Source organism: Cherax quadricarinatus, chromosome 21 (assembly GCF_038502225.1).
Source record: "Cherax quadricarinatus isolate ZL_2023a chromosome 21, ASM3850222v1, whole genome shotgun sequence".
Classification (NCBI taxonomy): Eukaryota; Metazoa; Arthropoda; class Malacostraca; order Decapoda; family Parastacidae; genus Cherax; species Cherax quadricarinatus.
The window spans coordinates 14913641-14933128 of record NC_091312.1 but is presented as its reverse complement, the minus strand read 5'-3'; the positions used below and the strand labels follow the sequence as shown (position 1 = coordinate 14933128).

Sequence of the window (19488 nt, the reverse complement as noted above, 5' to 3'; positions counted from 1 at the left end):
CATAAACAAATATTTTTGTTCCTAATATCTCGCCCCCCCCCCCTCTCCCCCAAAAAAACAAATTGCACAAACCATAACTATTTTTGCCTGGCTATGGAAAGATTGCTTGTATTATAAAACTAAAAATAAAGGATTAACCAGGAGCCCTAAACTAGATATTATTCCAAGTTTGATCCAAGTAATGGAAGGTAATCAGGTTTAATCCAAGGAATGGGAGGGTAGCTTCAATTACTTGGATCAAGAGACCTTCGTCAGCCTCAAGGCACCTCTATGGAAGGGATGAAAGGGATAATTGGCCACATTATTATTGTATTTAGGGGTAAGCGCTACATCTGTAGGGGTCATACACCTACTTAGTAATGGGAGGCAATCAGGTTTGAAGAGGAAGACTAGCCCAGTTCCATGGATCAACAGCCTGGTAACATGGTCAATTGCCCCTTGAGGGGCAATTGACCACGTTATCAGGGACTTAAGCAAGCAGAGAAAAGTCGAGCAAAACTGTAAAGTTTCAAGAATCTCTATACCATCTTGTTCAGTGCCATCATCATCATGAGGAAATGCTAAACCCATAAGGGTCGTACAGTGCCTGGGGAACAGAAGGTAATCAGATCTGATCCAAGGAATGGGAGGCATTTCCCTGGCATCTCCCTAGTGTCTGCTGGGAGATAAAGATCCTCAGCGTTGATACATTTATTTGCAGCACAGTAATCAACTACTCGATTTTTCAGATGTTAATTATTCACAAAAAGAAATGCTAAAACCATAAGGGTCCCTTTTTAGTAACTGGGAGCAATTTCCGATGTCTTTGACATCTGGGGAATTATTATTACATTCATGGGGAGTGCTGTACCCATAAGGAGTCAAACAATGCCTTGGGTAAATGGAAGACAATCAGGCTCGATCCAAGGAAAGGGAGGATACATCTGGGAAAAATCCTACCTGGTCACACGAAGATTATTACATATTATTTAGGGGAACTGCTAAACCTGTAAGGGCTGTATAGTCCTTGTGGCTTAGCGCTTCTTTATGATTATAATAATAATAATAAACCTGTAAGGGTCATCTAGCGCCTGAGGAATGGGAGACAATCAAGTTTCACTCAGATAAATGGAGGACAACTTTAATTCATATAATCAAGAGCCCCTCACCAGTGTCAAGGAACCTCCCCTTGAGGGGTGAAGGATATCTAGTCATCTAGTCCTCAAAGGTTGACATTTTTTAATTTAGGGGAAGCGCTAATTCCGTATGGGTCATACTGGGTCTGGCGGAATGGGAGACAATGAGGGTCTTTCTGATGAAGGGGAAAGACTAGTCCAATTTCTTGCATAAAGAGCCCTTCATTAGTACCAAGGAGCAGCCCTTGGCCAAGTGATCCTCAAGAGTAGAAAGGTATCAAATTCAGGTAGTAAATATAACATTCAGACTGTTAACGTTTCTAAAAATTGTGATGCAAATATTTCACTAGTGTTTGACCAACAGTACTGTATTTCACTGGTGTTTGACCAACAGTACTGTATTTCACTGGTGTTTGATCATATGCAATTGGGTGATATTTTGTGTATTATTTAAAGTTTGTGTAGGTTAACAAATCCAAAATAAAATACCACCGTCTGGAAAATTAAAAAATACAGTATTTATTTATACAGTTTATTTACACTGTACACTAGGATATGAAAGCTGCTTGAAGTAAAGAGTTTAACAAATATTTATGCTCAGTGTTATTACACATAAATATATGTAAGCTGCAGAATGAATTACACAAGGAAATTACTTTTATATTACATATTTATTAAAAATATAAAAATCTTAGAACTCTTATAAAATAAAAATGCATATAAAACTCTTGCTTTAAACCTTAAATATTGGACCAAAGGTTCTCCAATTGCAGTAATTACTATATTGTGGTAAGAAAACACTCTCAGCTAAGAAACCTAATACTAATATGACGTTTCACCCACTGGGAACTAAATTAAGGACATGGATTACATAAAAACATGTATATAATACCATTACCGCAACTTTACTTCTGCAAGCCACATAGCACTTGACCTGACCAGGCAGAAACATATGTGCTTTGTTTTATTTATACCACTATTTATATGTATTCCCTGTAATTCATAAAGCCCTTACTGAGTGAAACATTGTATTAATATAAAGTTTCTTTTCTAAAAGTGCCTTTTTACCACCATTTGTTGGCGCAAAGCCATTTGCTTACAATTATGAGAGTATTATGATGAGGAATGTCAAATGTGCAATGATCGCAAACTGAAGAAAAATAGCATAAATAATTTATGGGGCCTTTTCAGGCAATATTAAGAATCTGTTAGCTCTTACTTGTGGCCATAGTTTTTTTTTTTTTTTACTAATATAACAATTATCTCATAGTTCTTGCAACTTACTAACATAGGCTTGATGTAACTGTACATTGTAATAAAGAATCTTTCAATGTATAAAAAAAAACTAAACAAAATAACAGCTCACATTAGTCGTCTGCTAACAGTTAAGTACAACTTGTTTTATACCTGACTGACGTAGTTCCAAGGAATGTCACAAACTTGAAACCAAAATACAGCGCCTCATGTAGCTATTACGCTTTCAGTTCACGAAATTAACATTTATTGAAGCGTGGTTGGTTACCGAAGTAACTTGCACTCAACAGCTGGATCTTAAGTTAGCCATGAAGGAGATGGTTTATTGAGTTTGAAACTTATCGACCAATACGAGGGTCATCAAGGCTGCATGTCATCTGTACACCAGTTAACATCTTGAATCTTGAAATCATTTTTAAACTTTCAGCACACACAAACACGTGTGTGTGTGTGTGTGTACACGCGTGCGCTTTCTCTCAATAATAACCCATATAGAGAAAAACTAAAAAAATTAATTGCAAGTATACATTGGGCAGACAGGCCGAATGCCATGTAATAGGATCATCACTGAACACCAGAGGGTTCATATATTATGGACAGGAGAATTCAGCCGTTTTTCAAAATGTTAGTAACAACAAACACAATATTCATTAGGAAGTTGCCAGCATCAAACGCATATCGCACTGCAGCTACAAACTACAACGTAAAATCATAGAATCTGCTCTTATAGCTACCACACCTAATTTTAATATCTCACAGGGACAATGGAAACCATACCTTATTTAAAAATTTGCCCTTAAGAAGTACATACCAGTACCCAACCTAATACATAGTACAGAGGAATTACTTGGTAAAATTTTAAGGTTGGTTCCAGTCACCTACTTCAACCTGTTATCACACTCCCTGACTACTCCCACGCGCTGACCTGACGATCCATGCCCACCTGCACGACTGAGAGGCGCAACCTTCCTGTAAATTCATGTTCTTTCATTTGTGTATCTGCCGAAGAGGACCCCCTGCAGGGAGTCGAAATATGCAGTCCAATTAATCTTTTGTGTTTCTGCCTCCATGTGGGCTATTATTGAGGACTGACAAGTGTTTGTATATGTATATATATATATATATATATATATATATATATATATATATATATATATATATATATATATATATATATATATATACCTGGAGCGAGTTCCGGGGGTCAACGCCCCCGCGGCCCGGTCTGTGACCAGGCCTCCTGGTGGATCAGAGCCTGATCAACCAGGCTGTTGTTGCTGGCTGCACGCAAACCAACGTACGAGCCACAGCCCGGCTGGTCAGGAACCGACTTTAGGCGCTTGTCCAGTGCCAGCTTGAAGACTGCCAGGGGTCTGTTGGTAATCCCCCTTATGTATGCTGGGAGGCAGTTGAACAGTCTCGGGCCCCTGACACTTATTGTATGGTCTCTTAACGTGCTAGTGACACCCCTGCTTTTCATTGGGGGGATGTTGCATCGTCTGCCAAGTCTTTTGCTTTCGTAGTGATTATATATATATATATATATATATATATATATATATATATATATATATATATATATATATGAGAGATGCACCTCTGTGTATAGAACCTCAACCATGAACAGACTGTAGTTCGTTGAAGTCCGACGAGTTTGAAAACGTGGTAGTGTGGACAAACTCATCTCCTCGGGATGCTCTGGCGAGATGCCAGCATCCCCTGCGTCCGGTCCTCTGCCTGATTCACCCTGACCTTGGCATCGACCCGTGACCACCACACCTACTGCATAAGTAATGTTCGCTTAGAGCCTTCGGCAAATAAGGTACTTTGGTTAATGTTAATACCAGTTACATGTACATGAATTGTAACATTCTAATTAATAATGAACTTCAGATTAATGTTAAACTAAAAATGCACACCACTATCAAGTTTACTGGGTATATCAGCAACAATCACAGATGTGGAGTTCAACTCGAACATTAAATAAACGAACATTTCAAGTCTCCTGAAGACAATGTTGACACTTATGTACCCCGACCAACTGTCACCTACATCCTTTGGCGGACCCAGGGATAAGAATGAGATAATAAAAGATTAACGCAGTCATATAATTTTTTATACGTTATATTCTATGTGATTTTACAGAACGTGTTCATAGGTAGTTTAATGACTTTTATGCAAATGTCGAGCGCTGAATATGACTCACACGAGTTTAGCGTTATTTGAAGAGTATAAAAATGTATATGCAACTGTTTCAGTTACAGCAAAATAATTCTCGGTATCAGGCAACAATTTGCAAAAATCAGCTTGATATGACAGGAATTTATCTCTGGTGAATAATCAGAGATTTGTCGGATGTGAAAATTTAGATATCCGTGGATGCGATGTGTATGAGGATGACACATTTCGCGTATGCGGATATAAGAAATTGTGCGGATGTTGATGCGGATTCGGATTCGGATGCATATGCGGACATCTGTTTACAGTAAAATGGGGACGCAGATGCGGATGTAAGAAATTGTGCGGATGTTCCACGGATGCGCATATCCGATACATCTCTAGATTGAATATGCAACTGATTTACACAGTTAAGTTCAGCAAATACATCCCCAAAATGTATAAAATATAAAAATCTTGATCAGTTTTGGCACCCTCCTATAGCTTTATGCATCTCAACACTGAATGGAAAGCAAAGCAGGAATTCAGATACCTTAACTGATGCTGAATGAACGAAGGGGAGTAGGTAGCCCTGCTAGTGATCAAGAGTAAGATGGTACACCTTCATCCCTGGTGATTGGGGCAACAAACCAAATAGTGGGCATAAAGACTCAATGTAGAACAGGACTTAATCATGTTTCCTAAGCGTAACGTCTAAAATAAAAGCTGGCTCTGTATTACGTGTCCTTATGCGCCTTTTGCCAAGGCTGTAACCTACATGCGCAGCAGAAAATGAAAGCTCTATCATTATTATAAGGCTAATTTTCTGCTGCTGTAACAAGACCAGGTGCGGCCTAGTCTTAACTGAAGTATGATTTTAAATCTATGTCCGACTATTAGTTTCTCAAATAATGATCTTTAAAAACTATTAACGTATTTGTTTAAAGTTTCAAATTATTCCGTGATAAAAACGGTGTAGCCTTCTGTTCCATCTCAAAATGATTTGACAATTTCTGATCACTCATCTCCATGCAAAATCAAACACACAAAACTGTTCTATAATCTGTGTCATTCATGGCACATACAGTTTGAAAGTAAAATTTTATTTAGGAACTTTCTAATATTATATAAAAGTTTCATGGCCACATAACCACTGTTCATAATTCTCTATCTAAATATTTACACACTAAAAATCTCTTGAATTATGAAATCATCACTGCATGGTTTCACAGTTTTCTCTTTTCAGTTAAATCACGACACTTGAAGAGCTGCGTATTCTTCTTGTAGTCGTGCAGTAATACTCGGGTGCTGAGCAGGCTAAGCTGCTGCTGGGCGAGTCACAGCACTGCAGGCGGAATGATGGCGTCATAGTGGGATAACCCAGTTCATCGGTCCTTATTCGAGTTTACACAGTTTCTCCTGCTCCTTTCAAGTAGGGTATACTGTACCTAATATTCTCTACTCCACTTACTAATGCAATAATGTTTCATTAATACCGTCCTGCTCTATCAATACCACTTCACTCGTGCACTGGCAATATACTAATTCTGCACCAGTACAGGTCAAGCTAGAGGTATACGTTGGCACGTTTAGTGGTGGAAAGGGCCACCTACCCACTCTCAGTAATGTCTGTCAGCGTTCTGACTGCTCAAAGTTATCACAAACAAATGTTTAAACACATCACTTAGGTAGTTCAACAAATGGAAAGGTCTCTCCCTACTCCTTGGTTTCTACGGTGTCAGCTGGCCGCTCCACTACTGTATGAGGTTTGACAGGTGGTGGCGTGCTGGCCTTGACCTTTGAGAACGCCTGAAGGGAGAAGAATCTCGCTTTGTCGCAGGCGTCGACGGTGGTCACGTGCTGAAAATTGCATGGAGAGGAAATATCTGTTTTCTTTGGTGCTTTGTACTTTGAAACTTTTTCTTTCGCCTTATTCTTCTTCTTGCCTGGACCAGAGAGAGAGATGTTGGCCGGATCAGCCGTGAGACGTTCGATGTGACTGTGGAATTCACATGCGGCTCGTCCGTCGTTGAAAGAGAAGCCCATACGCCGGCGGTGATCAGAAGACAGGTAGAGGGTATGGAACTGTGGTTCTTGTGCACGGTATGACGTCAGATTATCGACAACATCCCTCCAGAGAGCAAATCCTGTTCCCTTCTCTGCCAATATGAGTTGAAGACGCCGTTTGTCACGGGAGCGCGTCTCTCCCTGGTCTAGGAGCAGGATAGGTACTCCAGTGTACTTGAGTTCCCATGTGCCGTGGGTAGCGCCTGCCCCACCTTCGATGTACAGGTTGGCCAGTGTGCGACACACCCATAACTGCGTCTTGTGCCCACGGAAGAATGTCTCGATCCGTGACACATCTTCATCTGTAACAGCCAAGGGGTCTTCTGCCTCCTCCCTCCGGTCTGTCAGTGCTCGCAGAGAGTCGTACTTCTCGTTGATGCATCGTATCGCCTCAGCCTGTAAAATTAACCAGCTTCAGTCAACACAATATTAAAAACGAAGTTATCTGAACAAAGCTATGATAACGGTACCCACGAGGGTTGTTACTTGCGAATCACAAACTCACAAATTAGAAATTAAGAGAATTTTTATTGGAAATTAAAAAAAAAATCATCCAGCTTTCATTTTTAATATCTAGGCTTCTTTTAATTTGTTACAGGTATGATTTTGTTGCATTCATTACTTGCAATAAAAAATAGTATAATGCATTAGCATTTTTTTCATGACAAGTGCATAAAAATATATTAAAAGTACCAGCTATAAAAATCTAACCTCCTTAGAAGCAGCAACTTTGCGAATATCTATGGCGGAGGAATAAATGGGCTCTTTGCCCTCTTTTGGAGCAAGATCAACCTCTTCCTCGTCCTCTGCGGCCTGGTAGACGAATAGGTGAGGCGTGGAGGCGTAGTGTGGCACGTGTCTGGCCACACCCACCTCGTTGAGTGTGGAGCCGCCCCTTACGCCGCCCATCGTCATGCTGTTTCTGTGTGAATTGCTACTGTACTTGTCACACCGCCCGGAGCACTCCTGACTCCCCTGGCACATCCTACACCCACCACAGCGCGTCTCCTGCCCTCCACTCCAGCTTCACTTTCTGCTGCACCTTCTTGCTTACACACGGCAAGCACCACACAGGAATTCTCGAGCTGTGAGGTAGTGCACTCTACCTTCTCATTTTTTCCAGAAGACTATGCGCCGGTAATAAAACTATGGGCCTTACACCACACTGCTTTAATCTCTTCACTATCCACTTCCAACTTCATTGATAGTTAATTTCATATTAACATTTCACAGATGCATACAACGGGTCTTCTTGTTTTTCACTAAGATGTATGTAAATTATCAAAGTATTTTCCTTGTTAAACCGATGGCTGTGTACCCTCCGCAGAGTCCGGTATACGAACCCACCTAAAGCAGTGTCTCAAGCGTCCACGTTCAGATGTTCGCTATCCCGACGACTTGCTCTCAATGAAAGAAAAGCAGAGTTCCTGAGACGTGTAAGCCCTGTGACGTCACTAGCTCTTGGCCAGTAAGCAGGCAGTCAGCTTTCCACTGCACTACGTCACTCATATATTAAGCCAATGACAGAATCAGAGCCTGATGTCACAGTTTCTACGCAATCAGTGGCCCGTAGTACAGCTACGTCACAGCTGAAGAGCCAATGGGACTCTGTAAAGAGAAGAGAGCGTCATGAGTCAGGGAGTAAACATAGAAGAATATTATGCCCGCAGGTACGCTGTGGTACACACAATATCCATCGCTATCATTAGTGCAAGGTGACTCAGGTTATCCTACACGCACATGCTGGCATTAAACCTTTACAAACTCGACTAGGTGAACACAAATTATGGGAGATTAAAAACGAAACTGACTTTCGAAATCAATACTCCGCCTAGCCACATTTACAGTATGATAAAATATTATTAAAATCTACTCTGAACTATCGGTAGTTTTACAGTAGTTAACGTGGTATAACTCTGTAAAAAGGCAACTATATTACTTCTTCTTTAGCGAATTACAGCTATTCTATTTAGAAATTACTGAAAATAAGTTTTAACAGGAGATGCCGGTTTAGTAATCTGAAAATAAAAATTGTATGTAAGAGTAGATTAAAAGCGAGCACTTAAGCTATGAAGAACAATACCAACTGAGAAAAATCCTTTCCCCTGTCGCCTGCCTGGTGGCGTCGTGATTTATCAGTTATGTTCACCCGCGGTGTGCGGCTGCCTTTTGTTTGCTAGAAGCAAGTTTCCTTATCATATTCCATCGAAGGATGGGTTTCATAAATGAGGTAATAAATCTGTCAGCCTAAGTGGGAGATTTCCGCAGAGCAATGAAAGCCAGAAGACTTACTGCAGTGTTCCTCGATTCCTACATGTCAAAGGTTGCACTCTTGAGTTCAATAACTACGGCAACTTGAAAGTTTTCCCTCCAATAAGGCTGAAGTTACTCGTACTTAGGAGGAGTAATGGGGTTATGTATGTATGTATTTCAACTTTTTTTACAACTAGTATCGGACCTTAACTATTTTATAAAGCCAATAAGAAAAATAAAAGCAACACAAAGGAAACACTATGTTGCTCATTTCTTCGTTAAAAATTGCGTGCAAGAACACGAAAAAAAATCATCTCAAAATTTGTACATGACCCTAACACAAAGTAATGAGTAGTCTCGAATACCGACCCTTCACACTCCCAAAGTCCAAGCAGATTCATTCAGGGGAACGTTTTGCTCAAACTAATCTCCTTGGGCTTCCTACTCATTTCTGCAACATTGTAAGTCCCCGATGATCTGTTGATTTCCACACCAAAGGCCTAGAGCTATCATTCAATTCCCCCGTGTGGGGGAATACATATACATATGAATGTGTGTGTGTGTGTGTGTGTGTGTGTGTGTGTGTGTGTGTGTAATATATATATATATATATATATATATTTTTTTTTCAACAAGTCGGCCGTCTCCCACCGAGGCAGGGTGACCCAAAAAAGAAAGAAAATCCCCAAAAAGAAAATACTTTCATCATCATTCAACACTTTCACCACACTCGCACATTATCACTGTTTTTGCAGAGGTGCTCAGAATACAACAGTCTAGAACCATACACATATAAAGATACACAACATATCCCTCCAAACTGCCAATATCCCAAACCCCTCCTTTAAAGTGCAGGCATTGTACTTCCCATTTCCAGGACTCAAGTCCGACTATATGAAAATAACCGGTTTCCCTGAATCCCTTCACTAAATAAATAAATATATATATATATATATATATATATATATATATATATATATATATATATATATATATATATATATATATATATATATATATATATATATACAGGCAAGACAACCATGGAAAACCAGCCGAAAGGTCATGTAATAGTTTTGTACAACAGGATGAACGTATTTAAAGCCATACTGAGGGTACACAAGTTACCCAGCACCACTGAGGGTTCACAAGTTACCCAGCACCACTGAGGGTTCACAAGTTACCCAGTACCACGGAGGGTTCACAAGAAACGTGTGGGTTCATCGTGGTTAATATGATTCATGGCATCTGTTTGGATCCGGTTATGAACTCAGGCACAGATATTAGCTCCAGTTTTGCTGCGCCTGAACCCTTAGGTGAGTCTGGTGTAGCGCACTCATTCGCCCAGGTGGTGCTGGGTAGCACTCTTGTGCGCTCAAGCGCTGGGTAGCGTTTTCATGAGCTTAGGTGATAACATAAGAAAAGGAACACTGCAACAGGCCTACTGACCCATGCGGAGCAGGTCCATGCCCCCCCCCGGATTATTCCAATGACCCACCCAGTCTTGTCATCCCCACTCAAGGATGGAGCACTGTACCAGACCCAGCAGCACAAGCTAGTCAGGTCCAACTCATCCACCCACACCCACTCATGTATTTATCTAACCTATTTTTAAAACTACACAACGTTTTAGCCTCAATAACTGTACTCGGGAGCTTGTTCCACTCATCCACAACTCGATTACCAAACCAGTACTTTCCTATATCCTTCCTGAATCTGAATTTTTCCAACTTGAAACCATTGCTGCGAGTCCTGTCTTGGCTGGAAATTTTCAGCACACTATTTACATCCCCTTTATTTATTCCTGTTTTCCATTTATACACTTCGATCATATCCCCCCTAATTCTACGCCTTTCGAGAGAGTGCAGATTCAGGGCCTTCAGTCTATCCTCACAGGGAAGATTTCTGATACATGGGGATCATCTTTGTCATCCTCCTTTGTACGTTTTCTAGAGCATTTATATCCATTCTGTAATACGGTGACCAGAACTGGACAGCATAGTCTAAATGAGGCCTAACCAAGGATATATAGAGTTGAAGAACAACCTGAGGACTTCTATTATTTATACTTCTAGATATGAAGCCAAGAATTGTTAGCTTTATTGAGAACACTAATGCACTGTTGTCTTGGTTTTAGGTTACTGCTAACCAGAACTCCTAAATCCTTTTCGCAATCGGTAGTATTAAGATCTACATTTAGTTTATATGTGGTATGGTTATTTAACTGTCCAACATTTAGAACTTTGCATTTGTCAATATTAAACTGCATCTGCCACTCCTCCGACCATTGCGTCAGTCTATTCAAATCATCCTGGAGTGCTCTAATGTCCTCATTAGAATGAATTGGACGGCCTATTTTGGTGTCATCAGCAAATTTGCTTATGTCGCTATTTATTCCCTCATCTATGTCGTTTATGTAAATTGTGAACAACAACGGGCCCAACACTGACCCCTGAGGAACACCGCTTGTGACGTGCCCCCATTCTGATTTCTCCCCATTTATGCAAACTCTCTGCTGTCTATTTGTCAGCCATGCCTCTACCCAGGAAAAAATTTCTCCTCCTATTCCGTGTGCCCTAAGTTTCCTCAATAGCCTCTGGTGTGGAACTCTATCGAAAGCCTTACTGAAGTCCATATACACAATATCATATTCATTACCATGATCTACCTCAACACCTTAGTGAAAAAAGTTAGTAAATTCGTAAGACAGGAACGCCCCTTTGTAAAACCGTGTTGAGAATCATTAATCAATCTGTGCCTGTCAAGATGGCTACGAATTGCTTCGGCAATTATTGATTCCATAAATTTTCCCACTATGGAGGTAAGGCTTATTGGTCTATAGTTCGAAGCCAAGGACCTGTCACCTGCCTTGTAAATAGGTATTACATTTGCCATTTTCCACTTATCAGGCACTATGCCAGTTTGTAGTGATATGTTAAAAAGATTAGCCAAAGGTATGCTAAGTTCCTCTTTACATTCCTTTAACACCCTTGCAAACAGTTCATCAGGACCTGGGGATTTGTTAGGTTTTAGTTTCTCTATTTGTCTGAGGACCATGTCACTAGTTACCGCAATCGTACATAGTTTATTATCCTGTTCTACGTAATCTATTTCAGGAATATCGCTAGTATTTTCCTGAGAGGAAGTAGGTATTTAGAATTTCACACATATCCTTATCACTGTCAGTGATCTGACTAGAGTTACTCTTAAGTGGGCCAATCTTGTCCCTAATCTTACTTCTGTATACCTGAAAGAACCCTTTTGGGTTAGTCTTTGAATCCCTTGCGACCTTAGCCTCAATCTCTTTTTGCTTTTCTTATTCCTTTCTTTATTTCTCTCTTTAATTGAATATATTGATTTCTTAACTGCCCATCCCCTCTTTTGATACGCCTATATATGCCTCTCTTTTGACCAATGAGATTTTTTAATCTATTGTTCATCCATTTGGGATCATTTTTGTTAGATCTAATTTCCCTACTCGGAACAAAAGTTGTCTGGGCAGCTAGAACTATGCTCTGAAAAAGTCATATTGGCAACCAAGATCACCTACTTGACCCATAGTTAGGACATCCCAATTTAGCCCACCCAAGTAATTTTTCAGTCCCATGAAGTCGGCCAAGCGAAAATCTGGGACAGATTTGATTGCAGTTATCTGGGTAATTCCATGATATATTGAAACTAAGTGATTTGTGATCACTTTCCCCAAGCTCATCATTAACCTCAAGATTATTAATTAGTGAATCTTTGTTGGCAAGAACCAAGTCAAGCAGATTGTTTCCTCTAGTTGGTTCTGTCACAACCTGTTCTAAAAAGCAATCCTGAACCGTATCAAGAAAGTCACTAGACTCAAGATTTCCTGTCATAATGTTCCAATCAGTTTGTCTAAAGTTAAAATCTCCCATTATCACAACATTTTCATATTTAGATGCCTTATGAATTTCGTCCCATAACAGCTTACTGCACTCCCTATCAAGGTTTGGGGGCCTATAAATCACACCCAAAATTAATTTGTCACGGCCCTCGAGAAACTGAAGCCAAACCGATTCTGTGTTCGATGTTTCTAATCTTATATCATGTCTAAGACAACAATTTAAATTTTTTCTGACATACATAGCCACACCACCACCTTTCCTGTTGACCCTATCAGTGTGGAATAGTTTATAACCCTGTATGTTGCATTCAGAAGGCATTTCTCTATCTTTCAGGTTGAACCAGGTCTCTGTTATACCAGTAATATCTATATTACCTACACTTGCAAGTAATTTTAGCTCATCTATCTTATTTCTTAGACTCCTACTATTTGTATAGTAAACCTTAAGGGAGCTAGTCACTCGTTGCCCTCTACTATCTCTCTTTGTTTGTTGATCAATTGATTTGCCATTACTAGCAGCTTTATTTTGAATATTGTCTTTTAAACATATCCCTGAGGTATCCCGGTAATAACTGCTGTTTTTAACCCTAATGCTGCAGCCTGATTGTTTCCCACAAACACCCATACCAATAATCTATCAGTTTAAATTACTAGACAAGTCATCAATTACCCTCTCAATTGAATTGGCTAATGCAACCACTCCATCCCCAGAGAGATGAACCCCATCCCTTGCATACATATCACGTTTGTCAAAGAATAGGTCCCAGTTATCAATGAATGGGATTGCAAGTTCCTTGCAGTACCTGTCTAGCCAGCGATTTATACCAATTGCCCTAGACATCCATTCATTGCCCACTCCCTTTCTAGGCAAGATGCTACATATGACTGGGATCCCTCCCTTAGACCTAACTACTTCTATGGCTGACCTGTACTTATCCAGCAGTTCCTCTTTCCTGCCCTTCCCAATGTCATTACCCCCAGCACTAAGACAGATAATGGGCTTGTTCCCATTACCTGCCATAATATTATCCAACCTGCTGACTATGTCGCCAACACCAGCTCCAGGAAGACACACTCTGTCTGGCCTTTCTGTCTCTGTTACAAAATGCACGGTCCATATATCTTACCTGAGAATTGCTTACTATTAAAATATTCTTACCTTGATTAGCAGGGGAATCAGTGGTACCTTCAACCTCACTAACCACTGAAGTACACTCGTCTTGGAGAACAGAGAATCGATTTCCTACCTTCATATCTTCTCTATTAACTCTCATCTTCCTTCTTCCTGAACTGTGAACCACTTGCCACTTAAAGCGGCTGCCACTATCACCGCTGGCGACCATTCCTACCTTACCAGCTAAATCCTTCTCACACTCACTCCCAAACTCATCTATGCGAAGCTTCAGCTTCCTATTTTCCTCCTGAAGTAGAGGGGTGTAATGCTCTTATAGCTCAGGTGGTGCTGGGTAGAGGTCTCATTCGTCCAGGTGGTGCTGGGTTGCACACTTGTGCGCTCAGGCGCTGAGTAGCGCTTTCATGAGCTCAGGTGGTGCTGGATAGCACTCTTATACGTCCAGCGGTGTTTTCACAATGTGATTTCTGTTATAACCATGTGGCACCGATAAACCCTTATGGGAGGTAATCAGGTTTGATCCGAGGAATGGGAGGGCAGGCCTCCATCTCTTTTGACCAAGAGCCCCCGTCACTGGCATCTAGTCAATCACCTCGAGAATGCTTCACGAAGTAAATGCGTATTTTATCTAGTGTGACTGATGTTGAAAGAGAACCTTGTCCTGCAGCCGCATCTGAGAAACGTGTATTGGGTGACACTGAGATATTATTATTATTAAGAGTATTCACACAAGGAGTTTCACTCACTAACAGCGTCAGAAGAGGGTGAATGAGAAGAAAGAAGAAGGCAGGGTTAGTGATCAGAAGCATCAGCACTAAACATGAATAACATTATAATAATGATATACAATTTAATGTGGAGATGTATCATCTCTGTGTTGAACTGAAAAAGCCACTCTTGGCAAAACGTTTTCCAATACAGGTACCCAGGTGTGCGCACACTATATGTAATTCCTCAAGAAGAGGGTAAAGAGTATTTTTGTTAGTTTTACAAATACAATATTTGGGGATAAGAGCAAAGGAGAAGGTCGGTGCTCTTAGCACGTTGAAGAAGAGGATCGTTTAACCAATTGAATGTTGACAATGGTGTATTGTTAAGGCAGAGTCCTGTATAAGAATATGCCTGTAAATGTCCTTCTAGGGAACATTTGTATTACTGACCGTCAAAAAAACACTGATGACGCACTACGTGTAAGAACATCCTCCTACACACCTTCCATTATTACTCTCATCACGCCAACCTGCTTCCCTCCATACCTTGTCTTGTGACACACATGTGAAGGGTTTCCAAGGTCACCCTCGCAACAAGGGCCTGAGGCCACACTTCCTTGTTGTCTCTGGTGCAAACATTCGTCCTGCACTCCTTGCATTTTTACTCTCACCATGCCAGCCTGTCACACGCCTTGCCTTGTCCTGCTGCATGACTACCTGCTCCAGTTGACATGCGGCACCTCCCAACATACAGCCCACCTCTCTAATGTGAGAGACCAACTTTGAACTCGGAACACAACTGAGTGCGCTTGCTGGAGTTGAGGTTTATGTTTCTGCTTTGTGCACATTTTATCGGTTTGGTATATTTACTCTATCATCTCGGGTGTTACCCTATCCAATTTTAGTTCGTGAAAGAAGCCTGATACAACGTTTCTAGTTCGTTCCCAAGTCTCACTACCCCTCATAAAAACAAATCTTGTAACAGTCTTAGCCTATATGAATATTTAACTTTCCCCTGGGTTCTCTAGCCATACAACAAAACCTTGTCACAATAAAAACATGCTCTGCTACACGTGTTTCTTCATTCAGTAATAAGAGTGACCACCCTCAACACACGACTCTTCTCCAGCCAAAATTATAATACCCATGGGGAAGCGCTAAACCAGCAAGAGTCATACAGTGTCTAGGGAAGGGAAGGAAAGAATCAGATTTGATACAACAGGCAGGACAGCGTCAACTTCTTGGATCAAGAGCCCTTTACCAGCATCTTCTCTATTCTTGAACGGAATGATATGTTAAATCACAAACAAAGTAGAGCATGAGGACTCAGTCATGCAGGACACTACTACTGCTGCAGTAGGAGTGTCCTGCATCACTGAGTCCTCATGCTCTGCTGTGTGTGTAATTTAACATTTTTATACCCACCCACCCTCCCTCTCTCCCTCTCCTCCTCGTCCTCCTCCTCCTCCTCGTCCTCCTCCTCCTCCTCTTCCCCCTCCTCCTCCTCTTCCCCCTCCTCCTCCTCCTCCTCCTCCTCCTCCTCCTCCTCCTCGGCTCACATTGTGTTTAGCTTTTACCCTGAAGGTTCAATATACCATGTAGTATCAGTCTTCGGTGAACGTTGCTCTCCCTTCCCCTCCCTCACGGCACCACACTTCAGTCCAGCTTACTGACCCGCCAGTGACACTATAAACCTGCAGTATTCTGGAATGTATTTGCAGGTCTACAGATTTTAGTAATACGTTGTTAATCATAGCTATGTCATACGCATTATTTGCAAAGATTTGTGAGAGTATTTTTATAATCTTGCAATGTATTTACTGCATTCCGAGAAAGATATCGTATATGAATTAACCAATAATGATGAGATATCAACCATTTACTCTCAGCATGACGCCCAAGACACCACATCATTCGTTACCCTAACAATAGTTTGGTGCCCGTAGTGCCTAGGCACGATAGTAGCCATTTTTGTAATTTAAATCTTATATAAACAACACATTGTAAGCTTTACAAGGAAATAAATATTGGTATTGTATTGTATTCGGTATTTATACCATAATGTAAGATATGTTAATATAAGAGACGCGTAGTTTCGGTAACACTACTGTATTTTAAAATTACTGTACTTGGAACGTCTAGGGGGGCGTGTGTATGCACTCGGGGAGGTTACAGCTGGTCCTCACACCGACTCTTTAAATTAACATAACCGGCATTTACTGGATGCTGGTCTCCTGGGCAATATCATCAGAAACACTGCTGAGACTAAGTGCAGAAGTCTTTAGGAGGAAACTGGACAAGTACCTTCACCAGGTGCCAGATCAACCAGGCTGTGATGGATATGTGGGCCAGTGGGCCGCCAGCAGCAACAGACAGGTTGACCTGGCAAGCACTTCCCTGTCGAAACGAGACTAAAGAACTACTTACCGCCCTAGGACCCGCCTGTGTCTTTAGCCTGTCCAGAGTCTCCAGGAGATACCAAGGTGTGATGGAGCTCCACAAAGAAAAATACAAGACTTCCACACTACTCTATATTTATTGCAGAAGAGGGCGAGGCTGATGGCATATTTCCGCACCGAGAGCGAGCACCTCTAAGGCATTTAAATGTTCTGCGCATGCGCTAGGGAATATTTAATCATAGGGTGCACTAAATCCTTAGGGGTCAAGTAGTACATGATGAATGGGAAGAATGCAGGTTTGATCCAAGGAGAATATGTCCACTACTTTAGATCAAGAGCCCCTCACCGGCATCAAGGGCGAACAAAGGAATAGGCGAGCCTATAACGCCATTGACGGCAAGATTTGATATGCCTAGAGTGGGGAAGACTTACTGGCACCACTACGTGTGGCCTCTTATTTCTGGTCCCCTCTTGATTTTTTTTTTCTACCCAGAAAACTTCTTGCTATTCTATAACGAAGTCAATAACCCACTTTACCTCTTCTTCACGGACGTTAGGTTCATTTCCTCGAGGGTCTCTGTTGTATATCACATTCCTTTCGGCTTTGGAATAAGTCTAGTGGAAAATATTTAGACTTTCAGCTTTAATGTTTGATCAGGCTTGAAGTCCATGCTGGGGCTGCATGCTTTATACATTCCACCTTATCAACATGATTATTTACGTGTATCAAACAGCTCAGGCTCCGGTATGGAGCCCTGTGGTACCTCACTCTTTACACTTCCGTTCTAAAGTTTCCTTCGTAACTACTACTGATGGCTACTACTCAGGTACCATCTGAATCACTGGACCAGTTTCCCCTAAACTCCTGCCTGTTTTTATGGATTAAGCTCAGAGAGAAAGATATGAAAGCTTTTTTTTTTTTTCACAATCCACAATGATATAATGCACCCATCCCTGCTGGTCATGTTTTCTTTCTGTGTTGTAGAACTCGATATCACAGACAGGATTTCCCGCCCTCAAATCTATCCTGTTTATTTCTCATGAATCTTCTCATTTCCCCACCTTATCTCCTCCTCTCTTGCTCCACTAACATCATCTTACAATCTTCTCTTTGGTGCTTCACTAAGGACCTTAGAATCTTCTTTCTGTTGCCCCACTAGCCTCATCCTTGCATTTTTTTCCAGAACATGGTGTGTAGGTCAGAGTTTGCGTTATTTTAAATATGGGGACGTAAACTAGTGCTTTTTTTACAGGATTTCTGGCAGGAAATGAAAGGCAATCAAGTTCGATCCGACTAAGGGAAGGATAGATTCACTTGGAACAAGAGCACATCTACTGAGAGGAACCCGTTAAAAATTCTTGCTATGGGACCATTAAAGCTTCTTACACTTTCACTGTCCTACGTGACACGTGAGGTCCCATTGCTTTCGCCATGTCCAGCTTTTACAGTAGTTCTGCACTTCCTCCTCAGTAACTGGACGGTTTCCAGGTCTGTTTGTTTGGTCTAACACATTTGCTCATATATTTATAGCTTTCTTATCGTTGTTTGATCTGTCACCAAGTCTCTCATAAACCTCCTGTTTAGTCCCTCACACATTTCGTGTGTGTGGGGGGGGAGTGCTATTATACAGGACAATTCGAATAAGGGATATGTCAGGCTAAGTTAAATTTATGAGGGGGGATAGTGGGCGTGTAGGCAGAGCGTGTCAGTACCAAAGTGAGCAAAATGTGTGATCTCGACCACAACTTTTAGCCTAAGCCGTTCCCTGGACACCTTACTCCCTGATGATGGTGGGTCGGGGCGTGACGAGTGAAGGCTGAGTGTACACAGCTCATTTTTTTCTTTGACTAGTCTTTACGTGGAATGTATACATTAAGGAGCACGTAAGAGTCCCCGTCTTCTAATAACATGTTCATTTTTCCACTATAATCTACTAGATTATAGTGAAAAAATGAACATGTTATTAGAAGACGGGGAAACTTACGTGCCTCTTAAAACCATCATTGCTCTGGTTACACCGGTGTTCGTGCACTTTCGATACACAGGCGCTTATTTGTCTACGTTAAATATTCCAGGTGGTGAGGGCTAATACGATAATACGTGTAATTTGTATGAACTTTCAGTTTCAGTCTTTACGGTGTGAGGGACAGAAGGCGCCACAACACTACTTACAACTGACACACCGCGTCGTCTCCGTTTATGGCGAAGACGCAGTGGGATGTTGAAGTGCTGTGTCATTGGCAGCACCCTATTGCTCGCCAGCTGTGTGGGGACCAAATACCAGCTCAATCTTGTTAATTATTAACCTAATATATATGGGTCATGAGTGAACTGGGCAGCAGTAGGCAAGTCTCCAGCACACGCGCTGGAAAGATGATGAATTACCATATAAATGTGTTGCTGGCGCAGCGTCGAGCTCTCAAGGTGAGGTGACCTCCAAACATCGCCACACAAACCAGTTCCCGCAAAACAGATTTACACTACTTTCTAAGTAATCGGGTATAAGTTTTTAATTTGAAGCTCCTCCTC

The 19488-nt window shown here is 41.3% G+C and overlaps 1 protein-coding gene across 3 annotated transcripts in view; it reads right to left on the bottom strand.

Moving 5' to 3' along the window:
* Positions 1 to 1631: 1631 nt before the first annotated feature.
* Positions 1632 to 19488, bottom strand: part of MESR3 (misexpression suppressor of ras 3) — a 276810-nt gene continuing 258953 nt past the window's right edge. For all 3 annotated transcript variants that reach the window (XM_053777167.2, XM_053777169.2, XM_053777168.2), the window contains 2 exons: positions 7305 to 8201; positions 1632 to 6989 (listed from right to left, as the gene is read on the bottom strand). In XM_053777167.2, coding sequence (XP_053633142.1) covers positions 6243 to 6989; positions 7305 to 7577 — 1020 coding nt within the window. In that variant the 5' untranslated portion in view covers positions 7578 to 8201 and the 3' untranslated portion in view covers positions 1632 to 6242. The remainder of the gene's footprint in view (positions 6990 to 7304; positions 8202 to 19488) is intronic.